The 16,209-nt window shown below is 37.2% G+C and overlaps 1 protein-coding gene across 3 annotated transcripts in view; it reads right to left on the reverse strand.

Moving 5' to 3' along the window:
* nfkb1 (nuclear factor of kappa light polypeptide gene enhancer in B-cells 1) overlaps positions 1–15,618 on the reverse strand; it is a 46,218-nt gene extending 30,600 nt beyond the window's left edge. For 2 of the 3 annotated variants that reach the window (XM_048176853.1, XM_048176851.1), the window contains exons 1-5: positions 15,277–15,618; positions 12,311–12,345; positions 11,254–11,350; positions 2,367–2,407; positions 2,037–2,135 (exon numbers count right to left, since the gene is read on the reverse strand). In XM_048176853.1, the coding sequence (XP_048032810.1) occupies positions 2,037–2,135; positions 2,367–2,407; positions 11,254–11,350; positions 12,311–12,340 (267 nt within the window). In that variant the 5' untranslated portion in view covers positions 12,341–12,345; positions 15,277–15,618. Of the gene's footprint in view, positions 1–2,036; positions 2,136–2,366; positions 2,408–11,253; positions 11,351–12,310; positions 12,346–15,109; positions 15,189–15,276 lie in introns of all 3 variants that reach the window. The other variant, XM_048176852.1, reaches the window with a different exon arrangement.
* Between the last annotated feature and the right edge of the window lie 591 nt (positions 15,619–16,209).

Raw genomic sequence — 16,209 nt, forward strand, 5'->3', positions numbered from 1 at the left:
GTTACCTTTTCCTCTGCTTTCAAAAGTCATAAATATTGTTTGGATTAAAGGGGAAATAAAAGTTCAGTTTATAGTCTATGTGGCTCCTTAGCAAAAAAGTATATTCACTTATGCAGTTCTAGAGCTATTAACGAAAAATGTAATAAGCGTATTATAGTGGCACCTATTGTCGGATGTATGTGTGTGTGTATATCTAAATAGCAGATTCTACCAAATTTGGGGTCTTTATGTTTAATGTTTTTTGACGACCAGACACTCCTAAAAATAAAACATTTGAACAACATCATCAATGCATACCAAATAAAATTAATCTGATCAAGGACTTGGAGTCCCAGTACAGCCCACATTTACTTGTAGGTGTATGTGCAAAGTACACACATACACACACCTCTTTAATGTGTGCTTGTGTGTGTTGCATGTCAGAGTGTATCGGAGCGAGAGGGGGCGAGCTACCGCTCACTTCGTTTCCCTTCTCTGATGCCACATTACACAGACCAATTCTTCCCACTAATTACCCCAGTGACACACTGAGGAAATTCCCAAACGGACTGCCGTCACGAAGGAGAACATGATACTGTAACAGAACAGAGTCCTTCTTTCATTTCTCTCCTCTCTTTCCTTGTTTTGTTTCACTCACTTTCTAAACCTTCAGCCACTGTGATCCCAAAATAACTGTCCTGGCACAAACTGGCAGTTGTAAGAGAAAGCAGCTACTATTTTTAGCCGAGTGCAGCAGCAAATATTGCATCATTTGGATTTATCACCTGATGAAAGAGCGGCCATGTCAGAAAGCTCTATCTCTCTCTCTAGATCTCAAAACTATGCAAACTAGATTTTCATTTCCTGAAGGAAATACCAGTGTTTACAAGCTTGAATAATAATAATGATAATAGTAATAATGATAATAATGATAATGATAAAGTATTAAGACAAAAATGTCATTATTTACTCCATTACTATTACTATTTAGTGTCATGGCGAAAACTTTCTTCTGTAAACCACAAAAAGATATTAGATAGGATGTTCATGCCACTCTTTCATACGATGAACATGATTGGTGACCACTGGCTGTCAGTGCCAACCTCAAAGATTTACAATTTTCTGAAGCCATACAAGCTTTGTTTGAGAAACAGGCCAAAATGTAAGTGAATTTGGAGCTTAACAGCCTTCGGTTGAAATTCATTGTAAAAAAAAAAGGGAGCATGAACATTCTGCAAACATCTTTTGTGTTAAACTTAAGAAAGCAAGTAAAATAAGATTGGATCAACATCAGGATAAGCAATTGAAGACTTTTTATCTATTCCTTTAAAATGTTCACAATTCAGTATGCATATTAATATAAGAAATAATTCAGAATTCAGGATGCAAATGTCACAATGATATTATTGCTGTCATTTACACAATGCACAATGTTGTTCAGAAATTTGGGGTCTTTTTTTTTTTTTTTTTTAAATATTGTGTTAAATTAATTTATTTTAAAAATGTAAATATGATGACAAAGCTTAATTTTTTGCATCATTACTCCAGTCTTCAGTGTCATATGATCCTTCAGAAATGATTTTAATATGCTGATTTGGTGAACAAGAAACATTTCTCATTATTATTATTACTACATTGAAAACTGTTGTGCTGCTAAATATTTAAAGTAGAAAAAATATACCTATTTTTCCAGAATTCTTTGAACAAAGTTCAAAAGAACAGTATTTATATGAAACAGAAATTTTTTGTAACATTATAAATCTTACTGTCACTTTTGATCCATTTAATGCATCCTTGCTGATTAAAAGTATTAACTATTGAACGGTAATGTAAGTCAAAGGGAGATTTTTAACCTTTTTTTCCCCTACTTTCTTCAAGACGATAAACTTTGCCAAAATTAAACAGCCTACTCGGTTTGGTTAGCACTGAAGAAATACAATAGCAGAAAATAGGTTTATCCTGTCAGTCAAAACCCTATTGCCCAACAAGCAGTGAACTGTAAGAGAATGGTTTGTTTATCACCAGGCATCAGCAGAGCTCTATCTGGTTGAACCTACCTTCACTTGTGGGTAAGACTTCCTGTTCTTCTCACTGGAGGCCCCTGGGAGTCCGCCGTGGGAGGGGCCTTCACAACCATAGCGGAACCTGAAGCCCCTCTGGAGATGACAATGTCAGACTTAATGTTGTGCTATAATTTGTTTGTTATTGTTACTGCCTTTTGCCAGAGTTACCAGTCTCTTCTGAACCTTTGTGCTATTATACAGTATTTAGCTTAAAACATGTTAGGAAAAACAATTGAAGAAGCAAGACAACATTTCAGTGGTGACATTATTTGACTAGTTGAAACCATTTAACAAGAGCATTTGCCAAAATATTATGTGCCTTACCTGTTTTGGTTGTTCGATGATTCGCAGACAAGGTCCGTCAACTGCAAAAGGAGAGATGCAAAATACTTTAATGAACTGTACAATGAAAATTCCCTAATTTTTTCTCTTAATCTTCCACTCTGCAGTCACTCTCAAATATTTTTATACTTGCTAGATCATGATTGGTTTTGAAACAGACAAACAATGACAACCAATGCCGTCAAGCATCGTTGATGCCAAAACTGATTCAGCACATCTGAAAGATTCCATATTTCAAATGAAATTTAAAATTTGTGAGCTGCAGCAAACAATAACTTAAATATCAGTCTGTTCCTTACACAAAGCAATCACATGGCAAAAGGGCAGTGTGAACATATCTCTTTTTGTGTTTCATGACAGAAAATAACTCATATGGGTTTGGAACGACATAAAGGTATTTTCAGTTAAAGGGATAGATCAACCAAAATGACAATTCCAAACCTGTATGAATTTCTTTCTTCTGCTGAACACAGAAGAATATGGGCAACCAAACAGTTGATGGGCCCAGTTGATAGAAACTTATTTCTAAGAACTAGCCACTAGGATAGTTCCCTGAGAACTAATTTCTCCCCCGGGCCATATTCCTGGTTGCATTCGCACCGGCAGTAGGAACTCTGAAGCGGCCAACAGCGGCGCCTTTATGCACGGCATTTAAAAACGCTAAAAAACGGTGGATGGAGGAAACCATGATCGGCGCTGTGTTTGTTGTGTGTTGTAGGTTTTGTGATAATGGAGATGGATGTAAACGCATAATTTGCCTGACTGAAAGAGCAAAAAGCGGGGCTAAGAGACGAAATCTCCTATGACAACTTTCAGTATTACATACCATTGAGGTGGAGAAAAGAACACAACCCTGCAGACAACAGGTTTATGCCGTTATCACCGTTTTTCATGTTCGTGAATTAAATATGTTTACACAGCATTTTAAAAATGCCGGGTGCCGGTGCTTGAGATGCATTTGACCAATCAATGTACAGTTTTGTTACTGATAGTTCCTATAGTGCTGGTTTAGACCCTACCCTGAAATATGAGCTAATTTAGTTCCTCCAAAAAGGAGTTCCTAGAACTAAAAAACTGTTTGTCGTTCCTGCAGTGCGGACAGTGCAAAATCTGGGTACTTCAGCCAATAGTTCTAGGAACTATGAAAAGGTTTCTCAAGTGCGAAAGCCCCTATTAACTTCCATAGCATGGGAAGAAAAAAAAAATACTATGGATGTCATCAACTGAATCAACTGTTTGGCTGCCCATATTCTTGAAATATCTTCTTTTGTGTTCAGCAGAAGAAAGAAATTTATACAGGTTTGGAACAACTTAAGGGTTGACAGAATTTCAATTTTTGGGTGAACTATCCTTTTAAGGATGAACCAAGTTGTCATGTTTGCATGAGTTATTATTGCAGATTCTGTGATTTATTTAGACAGTTGCATAAACTACCATTCAGAAGTTTGGGGTTAGTAAAATTGTTTTTGAAAGAAAATAATACTTTTATTCACCAAGGGCACATTAAATTGATCAAAAGTGACAGTAAAGAATAGGGCGGTGCAAATAGGCTGTGCCTAAACATTCACGTAAACAACGGTGGGTTATGTCTTAAGTAAACCTACACAGTTGAGAAAGAAAACACATGTGTATCAGTATTTTGGATCTGTGCATTAGCCCTTAAAGTGACAGCTGCTGTCTGTCATGATAAACAACAAATGACAAAGGAAAATCACTCTATTATCTTGACTGAATAACTTAATTAGCTTTAATAAGGATTAATCTATGCACAGTAAGACTATGCAGTGTTATATGTAAGCAAAAAGGTACGAGAGGCTGTGCTGTATCGTGTCGTGCCTAACAACACCCTTCAGCCGTGACTTATTCTTGATACAGCACTAGCCTCGAGTACCTTATTGCTTTTATAAAACGGTTACCACACAATACAAATATTAAAGCCAAAAATATGTATCAATGCACCTTTTATGACGTAAACTTTCACTAAAAGCCTTTCTTCCGCCGGAAAAATAGTCCCTGACCATAAAAACCAATAGAAGTTACATTATTACACAATTAGATGGCGGCAAAGACTGTCTTTATGAGCGTGTCACTCAATAACGAAGACTTTTACACCGAAAAGACTGAATTGTTGTGAACGTGGAACAAGACACAACTTACAAATTCTTTGACTAGCACTGTCAGACAAGACTGTTAAAAGGACAAGATATTGCAGCAGGCATTTAAACAGATTTTGAACATAGGACTGACCTTAAGGAAAATGCTGAATCTGAATGTAGGTAATAAATTCGCTCAATCAATCTCTTTCTGACAATACTCTTCTACATAATACAGTAAGCTTCAATGAACAATATCACCTGAGAACAAACAATTTATGTTGCTAAGAGTGGTTGCTAAGGGTGTTGTGTAGTGATACACAGAACCGTTGGGTGGTATAATGCCATTTTTTTACAAGATGTAAAACAAGTCTCTGATGTCCCCAGAGTGTGTATGTGAAGTTTTAGCTCAAAGATAATTTTTTATAGCATGTTAAATGTGTCACCTTTTGAGGGTGAGCAAAAACGCTCAGTTTTTGTGTGTCCCATTAAATGCAAAAGAGCTGCTGCTGCTAAGCAGAGGGCGGAGATTCAAGAGCTCTTAGCAGCTCCAATTACCTCACAAAGAATCATTGAAAATGTCAGAAACTGTTCAGCCTTTTATGTTCAAACCAAAGTCGGACAATGATGGAGAGACTCAAGAAGAAGTGAAAACGTAGAATGCAACAAGACGTTTCTGAACGGTTAGTTGCTTAATTTATGTAGCTGATGTGGGATATCTTAAAGTCACTGATTAGCATATTCTGTCATGATAATCTACAAATCGCTGATGTGGGAACTGTTTTAAAGGTGCCATAGAATTTAAAATTGAATTTACCTTGGCATAGTTAAATAACAAGAGTTCAGTACATGGAAATGACATACAGTGAGTCTCAAACACCATTGTTTCCTCCTTCTTATGTAAGTCTCATTTGTTTAAAAGACTTCCGAAGAACAGGCGAATCTCAACATAACACCGACTGTGACGCAACAGTCGGGATCATTAATATGTACGCCCCCAATATTTGCATATGCCAGCCCATGTTCAAGGCATTAGACAAGGGCAGCCAGTATTAACGTCTGGATCTGTGCACAGCTGAATCTTCAGACTTTATGCAGGTAAGCAAGCAAGGACAACAGCGAAAAACGGCAGATGAAGCAATAATAACTGATATGATCCATGATATAATGATATTTTCAGTGATATTTGTAAATTGTCTTTCTAAATGTTTCGTTAGCATGTTGCTAATGTACTGTTAAATGTGGTTAAAGTTACCATTGTTTCTTACTGTATTCACAGAGGTCAGAGTCACATTGTTATTTTCATTATTAAACACTTGCAGTCTGTATAATTCATAAACGCAACTTCATTCTTTATAAATCTGTAACGTTAGCTTTAGCCACAGATCAAACTCATCACTATCAAACTCATTCAGAATCAAATGTAAACATCCAAATAAATACAATACTTACATAATCGGGTATGCTGCATGATGAACACTTTGTAAAGATCCATTTTGAGGGTTATATTAGCTGTGTGAACTTTGTTTATGCAATGTATTATAGAGTTGTGAGCTTGGGGTCGTGGAGCACCAGATTTAAAGGGGACGCACGCTGAATCGGCACATATTTAATTATGCCCCAAAATAGGCAGGGTTTATGTAAATTTGAGGGTTAGTGATGTCACCAACACAGGAAGAAGCTCGTTGTAGTCCCTACCAGCCATTTGTTGTAGTCCTTAAACAGAGAATTCTTTAAAAGAAAATATCTTGCTTTGCATTGAACTTTGATCATCATAACTTTGCAGATGTTGTTTGTGTTCTAACAGCAACATTACACACTAACTAAAGTTAAAGTGAAATCATAATGAACCACAAAAAAATGAACTTTCCCCAACACTGATAATGTCAATGTAACACTACAGTGCAAACGGCAATAAAAGCAAGCATGGCTAGCTGAAAGGCCCCAAAAACAATTTAATTCAACCAGGTGTGGGAAAAAGAAGGATCAGAATTTATTCTTATCATGTAGACTTTCTGGCCATCAAGCATTTCAAAACATTTGCTGAGAGGCTGGTGTTCTGCAGATATTTCAAGGCCAGAGCTCTCATCGTACCACGTGTTTCCACAGAAGCGCAAGCCTCTTCCTCTTCCTGTGCACTACAAGGACTAAGACCACATCCTTGGTGAAGCGCAGCTAAAATCAATCAGCTGCCAGATCTGCAGAATTTAACCTCTTAGAGCCCAAATTTAATGTATCCTCCATTATGGAATGGCCTAGATCTATAAATGTTTATAAATGTTGACATAACAGGGGCAAGTAATTTATTTGGTTAGATATGACATAATGTACATCATATTTCCTACGTTACCCCTCTGACATTAGTCATCAAAGCTAAAGCAGATGTCAAAACCACAGGTGCACTGAACTCTAAATAGAAATACATTATTCAATTGTCACACTGAGCATTGAACACACCATCTCAAAACAGTAGTAAGCTTGAAGCAACTCAGTTGACGTCAAGTTAAAGGGAAACTATTATGCAAAATCCACCTTTACATGGTGTTTGGACATAAATGTGTGTTGGAAGTGTGTGAACACAACCACCCTACAATGATAAAAATCTTCCCACTCCTTTTTTAAAATCCCCATTGAATCAAAGCAGTCTCATTAGACATGCCATTTTGATTCTCTGAGTGACGTCACACTGCTCAGGCCCCGGCCACGGTCGCTGAATGACAGTTCTGTATTAACATAGTTTCCACCCTCAGCGAGTTGTACGCTGTCCGCCATTTTCTCTGCGCTTGAGCAGTTTTAATTTTGCAGTGCTTGAGATTGTCTTGTTTGTTTGTTGCATTAGCTCTTAAGCTCCGCCCTCTTCTTGAAAGTGGGCCGGGAGCAGCAGCTCATTTGCAATTAAAGGTACACACACAAAAACGGCATGTTTTTGCTCACTCCCCAAAATTGGCCATTTTAACATGATATAAAAAATGATCTGTGGGGTATTTTGAGCTTAAACTTCACATACACACTCTTGGGACATCAGAGACTTATTTTACATCTTGTAAAAAGGGACAAAATAGGTGCCCTTTAAATTGGTGTACCTACGTGACCACAAGCTAGCTTTATCACTATGCATTTCCACTGTTATTTGCCACATCGTGCCACTGCATGCTTGAATAGTTGAAGTTGAACTCTGCTCTCAAACTTTGTCAAACTGGCTTCACTCTCTGTTGTTCATGTCACCTCTAAATTACTGACTCTCAGTGAAAATTAATAATGATGGTGGTCACTTTCTTGCTGTTAATGTGATGCCCCCCATGATAACCCCACCAGTTGAAACTTAAAGTCGGCATGTAATAGAAGCTGCAATAGTCTTTTCTTTCCTGTTGTGACGTTTATCTGGGTGAAATGGCTTCTTGAACAAGAAAAATTGTAGGGTGGGACTTGATTTTGTCTATGGGGAATTGTTTGGATGGTTGTGGTTTGCTATTGCTCTGATGTCATGTGAGTGGCAGGTTGTACCGCTCTCACACCAGTAAACGTCATCAGAGAAAATAAGTGATGTCGCTGCAGGGGGGGGGGGTATTTTGATTAAAGAATTATGTGCATGGATAACTCATTTATAACATATACAGCAATTTTACATAAAAAAACAAGAATTGTCCATTTTAGAATAGGTCATCCAAAAATGAATATTCTCATATCATTCAGGGGTGTGAGAAATAGGGGTACTGGAACACTGTTTTCAAAGGATTGTAAATGCAACACAACTTTTTGTTCATTTACATTCATTCATATTTAGTAATTTATTTGTAATAAACACTTTAAAGTGATACTTCACCCAAAAATGAAAATTATCCCATGATTTACTCACCCTCAAGCCAACCTAGGTGTATGTGATCTTCTTTCAGACAAACAAAACCGGAGATATATTTAAAAATATCCTTAGTCCTCCAAGGTTCAGACTGCAAGTGTTTAATAATGAAAATAACGACAGTATTGGGGGCATACATATTAATGATCCCGACTGTTACGTAACAGTCGGTGTTATGTTGAGATTCGCCTGTTCTTCAGGTCTTTTAAACAAATAAGATTTATATAAGGAGGAGGAAACAATGGAGTTTGAGACTCACTGTATGTAGTGTTGTCAAAAGTACCGACTTCGGTACCTAGTCGGTACTAAAATTTTTAAAACGTGGCGCTTTGAGCGCTGTTGAGTGGATTCGTAAACATCTCTGATTGGCCGTTGTTTTCACGGCTCATCGGATATGTCTGTGATAGGCTTCAATGATCAACGCTGTAAAAACGTTGTAAATAGTCATCAATTAATCTCTTCACTAAGCGCTTACACAGATACACACGGGAGCGTTTGAAAGCAGGCATCTATCGCGGATCGGTCCACTGTTAGACACCTGCTTTCAATCGCTCGCGCTCCCACTTTCAAAACGCTTTCAAATTCAAACACTTCTGTGTGCTTTCAAATGCTCCCACGCATTGATCATTGTAGCCAATTACAGGCATATCCGATGAGCGCGTCAACACAATGGCCAATCAGAGATGTTTATGAATCCGCTCAATAGCGCTCAAAGCGTCACGTTTTTAAATTTTCAGTACCGATAGGTACCGAAGTCGGTACTTTTGACAACACTAACTGTATGTCATTTCCATGTACAGAACTCTTGTTATTAAACTATGCCAAGGTAAATTAAATTTTTAATTCTACAGCACCTTTAATGCTTTTTGGACGTACGTCCAATGCGTATGGCTGTTGCGCCGGAAGCTCTTTTTTTTACTTTATAAAGTTTTAAATAAGAATGTTTGTCTTACACAAATGCATTGATTCACTTCAAAAGGCCTTTATTAACCCCCTGGAGTTGTATGGATTCATTTTTTTATGGATGGATGCATTTTTCTTGTCTTCAAAATCAAGGCAGCCATTCACAACCATTATAAACATTGGAGGACTAAGGATATGACCTGGTGTGTATGTTGTTAAAATGAGTGTTCTCACTGTTACACTTGTTGTGCTTCGTGAAGAAAGTCTGAAATGTTTTTGCTTCAATAAGTAAATAGGGTAAATAAGTAAATGGGGTCCAAAACAATGGACTTTTATTGTATTGACACACCTTTTCGATAGTCTTTCATTTAAAACTGAAAGTACATTTTTAACTAAAACTGTATAGATTTCTTCTGAGTGGTACAAGCATGCGCAGGTAGATTGAGAGAGCGTGTCAAAAAGTGGCAGCCCCAAAACAGCACTCATCTCAGAGCAGGTTTCTCATGTAACCACATGACGGTGAAGAGCTGTTCATGGTTTTCAGTCGTGTCTCGGCAATCCAATGAGGAAGTGAAAAGTGCGGGAAAAAAATAGATCTGCTCCTATGGCGCCAACCCACATATTACACAAATGACTGCGTGTGACATCACTGAACCTAGGAGATGTTCCTGGGATCTTAAGTGTGTCTGCACTTCTCTAAAACATCACAACGCTACACTGTGCAGTTTATTGGATTTAGACCTCTGAGGGTGCAGGATACTGTTTTCTTAAGGAAGGAATGGAGCAAGAAGAAAAAAAAGGGAAATGAGGGCTAGTGTTACTGCATAAATTCTGCAAAGTTCAGCAAATGTCATTATTAAAGTCATCATGAAATCAAATTTGACAATTCTTATTGTTTTATGGAATTTTGCTATATTTATTATAAATGATTTATCTGTGCATATCACTATTTTTCTAAACTCATACACCCTCATAATCCTTAATCAAAATAACTTCCCCTCTCTCTTGCAGCGTCATCTCATCTCTTCTCTGATGACATTCTTACTGGTGAGAGGGCGGGGCAACCTGTCACTCACATGACATCACAGCAATAGCAAACCACAACCATCCAATCAATTCCCCATAGACAAAATCAAGTCCTCCCCTACATTTTTTTCTGGTTCAAGAAGCCATTTCACTCAGATATGTGTCACAACAGGGGGAAACATCAGTTTCATGGTGAATTTAAAGGGTTAGTTCACCCAAAAATAAAAATAACGTAATTTATTACTCACCCTCATGTCGTTCCACACCCGTAAGACCTTCGTTCATCTTCGGAACATAAATCAAGATATTTTTGATGAAATCCGATGGCTCAGTGAGGCCTGCATTGCCAACAATGGTACTTCCTCTCTCAAGATCCATAAAGGCACTAAAAAGATATTGATGGTTCTACCTATTATAAAACCACGAGAATACTTTTTGCGAAAAACTACTTTTTAACAATATCTAGTGATGACCGATTTCAAAACACTGCTTCATGAAGCTTCGGAGCTTTACAAATCGAATCAGAGATTCGGATCAAGTATCAAACCGCCAAATTGCTGAAATCACGTGACTTTGGCGCTCCGAACCACTGATTCGATTCGTAAAGCTATGAAGCTTCATGAAGCAGTGTTTTGAAATCGGCCGTCACTAGATATTGTTAAAAAGTCATTCTTTTGTTTTTTTGGCGCACACAAAATATTCTTGTTGCTTTATAATATTAAGTTAGAACCACTGTACTCACATGAACTGTTTTAAATATGTTTTAGTACCTTCATGGATCTTGAAAGAGGAAGTACCATTGCTGGCAATAGAGGCCTCACTGAGCCATCGGATTTCATCAGAAATATCTTAATTTGTGTTCCGAAGATGAACGAAGGTCTTACGGGTGTAGAACGACATGAGGGTGAACAATAAATAACATTATTTTTATTTTTGGGTGAACTAACCCTTCAAGACCTTGATTGAACGACAAGTCGAAGGAAACTCTTACCTGTTCTCATAACATTATTGTTGTGAATGCCCTGAAATGGTGTCGGGTCCATGGTCATCCACATTGTGTCGTTAGGGAACTCAATTTGTTCCATGAACTTCAGAGTATAAAAACAAAAACAATGAGACACATTGACTGGGTTTATATGCACAAGAATATTCCTATTATTTTTCATATATTTAGAATTTGGTCATATCCAGATTAGGTTTGTGCCATGTAAACATATCAATCATATTAAAAGCCATGATTTTAGAATTACTAAAAATACACTCAGCATAATAAATCACATATGCTGGTTACTATATATACTGTAGTGTAGAGAATATACAAGTCTTTTTCAAAATAAAGCCTTATTCAGAAAATAAACATCATAAAATATGCAAGAAATTATGACATTTGTAAATGCTTCAAATTTAACTTGAGCAACAAAGCGCTTCATGACTTGATGAGGGTTTTTTTAGTGTTGCATAAGGACAGAGTTATGTGTCAGATTATTAGCACAGGTGTACAATGCATGAAGTCAGTGTAGACAGACAAGTCAAATGTGGAATCAAAAATGAATAAAACTTGTCTCTATCTTAATTTGCTGCTGTGTTAAGGGTGAAATAGCAACCACAGCAGGCAGGAAGAAGGAAAACCTCCTCAGCTTTCTAAGAGACACTTCCTGTGTGATGCTGTGGTATTTACAGAAATTAATATGTCCTGTTTCAAATTTAATCATTTACTATCAGGCTTATATGCTTTCAAAGGCATACATCTGTTACAAACACAACAAAAAGAGCTCTGAGGTCTATGTTTATCTTGTGAAGGTAATTATAAGGCATGAGCTTCATGCTCCCTGTCCATTGTCTGCTATCTATGTGGTCTTTATGACAATAAACATTTTCATAAATAAATTAGCAGGTAGCAACAGTCGCTTAAAGTCAACATGAAATCAAAACTGAGCCTATTTACTTCCTGGTCTTACAACAGACAAAATATTCAGAAAAATGTCAGATTGCTAATTAAAATAAGTTTTGAATGGAGACTCCAAACATTGTAGAAAACATTTCCTCACCCCTGCATGGTATGGGTCCTCTCCAGCCATGATTCCTAAGGAGAAAAGTAAAACAGATTAATTCATGATTCATATTTAGAAAATAGTCTAATGTTAAAAAGTAGTAAAACACTGAAAATATAATATAGAAAATCTGACGCTAATTTTGCATTGGTTACACTATCACAGTGGTGCTTAATTCATTACCCCATCTATAGGTTTTTTTTTTTTTTTTAAATGAAACTTCAGCGAATCATTCACCTTCACTTTCATACACTGACTCACATTTTCATTATCTGAAGTAACCCCTTTTTAAAGTTGCATTCCTGCCTTCAAAGACTGACTATCCACCTTATTTTTCAGGTAGGAGTGGGTGCGGCCATTTGTAATTGTAATGTGTCTGGCTTCCGGTGTCATTCGCTTACAGTTATTTTTTAGCTGTACAAAACAGCTCGTTATGCTGCTTGATATTGCAAACGGGTATTTCTTACCATATTATTTTAAAGGTGCCATCGAATTAAAAATTGAATTTACCTCGGCATAGTTGAATAACAAGAGTTCAGTACACGGAAATGACATACAGTGAGTCTCAAACTCCATTGTTTCCTCCTTCTTATATAAATCTCATTTGTTTAAAAGACCTCCGAAGAACAGGCGAATCTCAATCTGTTACATAACAGTCGGGGTGTATGCCCCCAATATTTGCATATGCTCATGTTCAAGGCATTAGACAAGGGCAGCCAGTATTAACGTCTGGATGTGCACAGCTGAATCATCAGACTAGGTAAGCAAGCAAGGACAACAGCGAAAAATGGCAGATGGAGCAATAATAACTGACATGATCCATGATAACATGATATTTTTAGCAATATTTGTGAATTGTCTTTCTAAATGTTTCGTTAGCATGTTGCTAATGTACTGTTAAATGTGGTTAAAGTTACCATTGTTTCCTACTGTATTCACGGAGACAAGAGCTGTCGCTATTTTCATTTTTAAACACTTGCAGCCTGTATAATTCATAAACACAACTTCATTCTTTATAATTCTCTCCAACAGTGTAGCATTAGCCGTTAGCCACAGAGCACTATCAAACTCATTCAGAATCAAATGTAAACATCCAAATAAATACTATACTTACGCGATTAGACATGCTTCATGACGAACACTTTGTAAAGATCCATTTTGAGGGTTATATTAGCTGTGTGAACTTTGTTTATGCAATGATAGAGTCGAGAGCGTGGGAGGGGGCGGGGGGCGGAGAGCGTGAGCAATTAAAGGGGCCACAGCCTGAATTGGCGCATTTCTAATTATGCCTCAAAATAGGCAGTTAAAAAAATTTATAAAAAAAAAAATCTATGGGGTATTCTGAGCTGCAACTTCACAGACACATTCAGGGGACACCTTAGACTTATATTACATCTTGTAAAAAAAAACGTTCAATGGCACCTTTAATGTATTTTCTTAATTATAAACACACTGGTTTGTAGCGCAGTTTTACATTTTACTGCACTTTGATATTCTTCCTGTTATTTTCCTTTAACGTATAATAATTTGGAAGTCTCAAACATTCACAGAAAACACCTTACTTCCGTGTTGAAGAAACAGAAAAAAATTGCCTTTTTCTGAAACTGTCCATTTTGAATCTGAACAAGACTCAAAGTGGCACTAAGCTAGATGTGTCATTTGTGAACATACTAAATGAACAAGTCACCTTGTTTGTGAATGAAAATGTGCTGACTGTCTGAACAAGAAGGTGGCAAATGTGTTAAAGTCACTATGAAACCAAAATGGACAATTCTTATTTTTTATGGAATAATCTGTGCACATCAATTCACAATGGACAAAATCAAGTCCCACCCTATTACTTTTTTTTTTTTTCTTTTTTGAGAAGCCGATTCCAGTGTTGCCAAGTCTGCGGTTTTCCCTCGGAATTGGGAAACACACTGTTGCCGCGGGTTATTTTTCACGTCCGCGGATTGAAGCAACCCAAAGTAACATGATATTTAGCCCCATGAATGCAAATTTTACGAGGGGAACCGCACCAAAAACACAGATTTTACCCCCTCTATTGAAAATGAGAATGGGCTAGTTTTGAGTAGCAATTGGGCGGGGTTTGTTGTGAAAACCTGGCAACCCTGGCCGATATATGTCACAATAGGGAAGAAAGGACTACCGCAACTTCCATTTCATGGCAACTTTAAACGTGTTAAATGACTGATGGCTAACCATTTACAATTAAGATAATTCAGGGACGCAATTATTTTTGTCTTTTTTATAATAAAAAAAGTTGCACAGCAGTTGTGATGGATGAAAATACAAATCTGTTTTGTTGTCATTTATATCGGTTGAGTGAAAGATCAAGTGAATCACTCATGGCAAAGCAAATCTCAATGATCTCGCCCCCTACTGGCGTTGTGACCTGCAGAGTCGGTAACAGAACGAATCTGAGCTAATCATTTAAGAGGTTTCAAAACATTATTAGCGTTATTGAAATGAATCAAAATCCCAACCACTACTACACATCTCGTCGTCGTCTCAAACACTGAGTGACAACAGACTCTAATAGATTCCCGCTAATTAAAAACTAGACCTCGCGCGTTTGGAACATCAGAATGGTTTTTCGAATTCGACTTCTATTCTGATCGACTCCGGATGTTCGGACCGAGCGCGGCTTGATACCCAAATACATTGCATTGATAGATTTTGACACACGGCCATCACAACACATAACAATCACTTATCTCAAACTTTCTACTGCCGGATCCTGGCCAGCTTCCATCAAAAACACATTAATGTGCATCATGAGTTGTTCGTACTCACCCAAACCAGTTAATCAATAGTCCTTGAGAGCTGAAATGTGCATTTGGCCTCTGAGGCAGAAGTAGGAAGTTCAGCAGCACTTGATACAAAGTATCACAACAACCTTTAGATGGCAACATGGGCAACTCCAAGACAACAAGCATGGCTGGATCTACGAGGGTGCTTACCTTTCCTGACAGATATTCGAGGTTCAGGATCAACATCAAACAGCTGGGATCTGGGATTCCGAGTCAAGTTTTCTTATTTGTTACAGCTTATTTCTCCATGTTGCGCTGAAGTCAACTAATGTAAGCACATAGACAGTCAGTTCAAGGTAGTTTCCTTATTCAGGATGATTGTTGCGTCTGCTAGACATGGATATGCAGAAGGCCCACTGAGGTTAAAAGGCACATCGATCAATCGATTTTAATCGCCTGTCGCGTATGATCACAGTAAATCATGCCAAGATCAACTCGACGTTTGAATAGACAGCTTAACTTCCTTACTGGAAATTCCCTGTGACGTAGCCTAACTCATGTCTTTAAAAACGTCCTTTTGCGCCCACTTGTGGACACAAGGTGCTAGAACTTCATATACTGTATTTGAACATGAAAACAAAGAGTCTAAAATGGTTTACATGTACAGCCCGGTCAGGCCGATTTTAAATATTTAAGCTTGTCAGGATAGGAGGCCCTTTTAAACAAAGTTAAGCAAAAAAAAAAAAAAAAATATATATATATATAATTTTTTTTTTTTTTAAATCAGTGAAGAACAGTTAAATTCATGTGTGTGTATAGTATTATATATAATATAAAAAATATATAATATAAAATATATATAATAAATATAAAATATATATATAACATATACATCAATGACAAAGTCGATGGTGTTGGTTAGCTGCTATTCACCTCACAACTGGGGTCCCTTCTTCAGCAAACTAATTATAGTCCAGCAGTTGTTGAGAGATATCACTTGGACGATAGGTCATGTATGTTAGGGACATGGTCGAACAACTTCAGTATCAAATTCAGTCCATTCACGTAATGTTATTGTACCAGATTAATGTCCCAGATATACAGTAAATTGAATAAAGTGCAATTGTGACAATATGCAAGGTT

The sequence above is a fragment of the Megalobrama amblycephala genome, linkage group LG23, assembly GCF_018812025.1.
Source record: "Megalobrama amblycephala isolate DHTTF-2021 linkage group LG23, ASM1881202v1, whole genome shotgun sequence".
Classification (NCBI taxonomy): domain Eukaryota; kingdom Metazoa; phylum Chordata; class Actinopteri; order Cypriniformes; family Xenocyprididae; genus Megalobrama; species Megalobrama amblycephala.